This window comes from Austrofundulus limnaeus, unplaced genomic scaffold, assembly GCF_001266775.1.
Source record: "Austrofundulus limnaeus strain Quisiro unplaced genomic scaffold, Austrofundulus_limnaeus-1.0 Scaffold298, whole genome shotgun sequence".
NCBI lineage: Eukaryota > Metazoa > Chordata > Actinopteri > Cyprinodontiformes > Rivulidae > Austrofundulus > Austrofundulus limnaeus.
The window spans coordinates 419,241-421,951 of record NW_013952700.1 but is presented as its reverse complement, the minus strand read 5'-3'; the positions used below and the strand labels follow the sequence as shown (position 1 = coordinate 421,951).

Below are 2,711 nucleotides of genomic sequence, written 5' to 3'. Positions count from 1 at the left end.
GTAGGATTTTTGTCTTAAAATTGCCCCCAAATGTCACTGTACACACACACACACACACACACACACACACACACACACACACACACACACAGTACTATAAATAAACACACACCTCTGTTGATCTCAGGAATGTCGTCTCTCAGTTCACCTTCATCTGCAACATCATCTAAAAAAATAGTCATTTTAGCAAAACTGTTGCCAACAAAGAGTCTATGAGTACTGTTAAATTATTTTTGCTGAAACTAACCCATAAATGTGGCAGCAGCTTGCACCTGTCACATAAGAGATGCTTCTTAATTTCAACACTTAGAAGAGTCGCTTTTGTTTTTCTGATATTTTAATGTTTCTTACCTTCAGAATGACAAAAACTCCAATCACAGCAGTGATTTTCCTTAAGATGCCTCCACATGCCATGTCAATATTTGGACAGAAACGAGTTAAATGGTAAATGAGTTAAATTGCACCTTTCTATCATAACAGGATACTCAAAGCACTTTACACTACAATCTATCTAATTTACCCATTCACACACACATTCATTCAGCACGCTAATAGAGCTCTATGAGTTACTGTCAGCAGTAAAAACAGGTTTAATAAAAAAAAAAACAGCTGAAGAGGAACTTTGATCAGGATTATAGTTTTTAATGAGTAACAGAGCTTACCTTGCTGTAACTCCTCAAACTGAGCCACTATACACTGTACAGCCAAACGTATTTGCTCACCCATCCAAATGATTGTGCACCAGTGCACAAAGCGAGGTTCATAAAGACATGGATGCAGAGTCTGGTGTGGATGAACTGGACTGGCCTGCACAGAGTCCTGACTTCAACCTGATAGAACAGCTTTGGGATGAATTAGAGCAGAGACTGAGAGCCAGGCCTTCTGTCCAACATCAGTATGTGACCTCACAAATGTGCTTCTGGAGGAATGGTCAAAAATCCCCATAAACACTCCAAAACCTTGTGGACGGCCTTCAGAAGAGTTGAAGCTGTTCTAGCTGCAGAGAGTGAACCAACGTCACATTGAACCCTATTTATTAGGAATGGGATGTCACTTAAGATCGAATGTGAGTCAAGGCAGGTGAGAGAATACTTTTGACAATACAGTGTAAGATGTTTTGATTTGTGTCAGTAATTACAGCTGTAAACTATAATGCATTTGGAATCAAACACTGTGATATAAAAGGACTGTGAAGTTTACAAACCAGATAATTTTGTTTTTAATTGGTTAAGACTTCTGAGGTTCGAGTGAAAGTGAGACCTCAATATCAATGGGGTTTTAAACCTGCTTAAATAAAAAAAAATGAATGAACGAATAAATTGAGAGGAGGTTTATTATGCAAAATCCCCTTTTTGGAGTTTTCTATCATGTTATAATGTCATTCCCTCATCAAAAACATTCCCAGAGTGTTGATTTGACTCATTCATGTTTGTGTTAGAAATCCTTGAATCTCCTGTGGTAGACATGTGGAGCTGCCGAAACGCTTGCTGGTACAAAGCACTACTTATTTGTACAAAGCTCCTCCCTGGAGCTCAGTCTGCAGCCGATCTCCCGGCACACAGAACACCCCTCACCAGAAGCATTGTTGTGAAGATGTGCTGAAGTGGGAGTATCAGAAATGGTAAGAGGTTCTTAAAGAGACACAGGTCAATTTCAAGGTATTTAGGTAGGTTATGATGCAAAGTTAAATTTATTTTTGATATAGCACAGCATTTTCTTAACAACTGAATATATCATGCCGTAGTTTCTTGACTGAATTATAGAACTGAACTATGTGCCTGGAAAATACATACCCSMCCTTTAAAGTAACAAGTGCATTTTCCTATTGCCTTTGCTTTTTGTCTTATTATTAACAGCAGATTCACATCAGCAATTATTCAGTGACCTATTTGCTTTGCCAGCATTTTGATGACCCCAACAAGGAAAACCATGTTCTTCTTGGTGTTTTTTTATATTATCTTTGTTACAGTGCAAAATAGAATGCTTAAACATAAAAACATTTGTGAAATTTATCTCATATTTAGGTAACTGTTTTTAAAGGTTAAATAATAAGACTGGATGTATCCAATTTAATCTTCAGATGGTAGCTCAAAGATGTACTGATGACAAAACAGGCTTACTGGTAAGCGAAGGAAGTGGAATACATGTGGGTCATACTTCCCAAATACTGGTTGCTGTGTACAAAACCAGCAGGAAGGACTTTACATAAGATACACAAAGCAACAAACGGCTCCATACAGACAACACAAAAATATTCATCGTCTGAGGTCTCAGAATCCTCAGCACTGGGTTTTAACACTTTCTTGGCAGGCTTTCTCTTCTTCCTCTTTTGCTTGCCTTTATTCTTTGCAAAGGAACTCTTCCTTACATTTTTGCTTCCTCTTCTCTGTTCTTCTTCCATCTTTGGATCGACGGTTTGGGGCTTCATCCTCTGGAATCAGGATGTTGCTTCAGTTGACCAGAGGTGTCAAAAGTATTCACATTCATTACTTAAGTAGAAGTATAGATACTAGGGTTTAAAAATACCTTTTTAGAAGTAGAAGTATCAACTCGAGCTTTTTACTCAAGTAAAAGTATAAAAGTATTGGTTTTAAAACCACAAAGTAAAAAAGTAAAAGTAATGAACACTATAAAAAAGGCTGTTAAAGATAAAATCTTAGACTGTGCCTCAGGGTTTATAGCCACCACCACCCCCCCACACACACACACAC

General features: G+C 37.8%; 1 protein-coding gene across 1 annotated transcript in view; it reads right to left on the bottom strand.

Moving 5' to 3' along the window:
* Window positions 1-566, bottom strand: part of mep1a.2 (meprin A, alpha (PABA peptide hydrolase), tandem duplicate 2) — a 14,174-nt gene extending 13,608 nt beyond the window's left edge. The window contains exons 1-3 of the mRNA XM_014021579.1: window positions 352-566; window positions 248-272; window positions 113-166 (exon numbers count right to left, since the gene is read on the bottom strand). Coding sequence (XP_013877033.1) covers window positions 113-166; window positions 248-272; window positions 352-414 — 142 coding nt within the window. The 5' untranslated portion in view covers window positions 415-566. The remainder of the gene's footprint in view (window positions 1-112; window positions 167-247; window positions 273-351) is intronic.
* Between the last annotated feature and the right edge of the window lie 2,145 nt (window positions 567-2,711).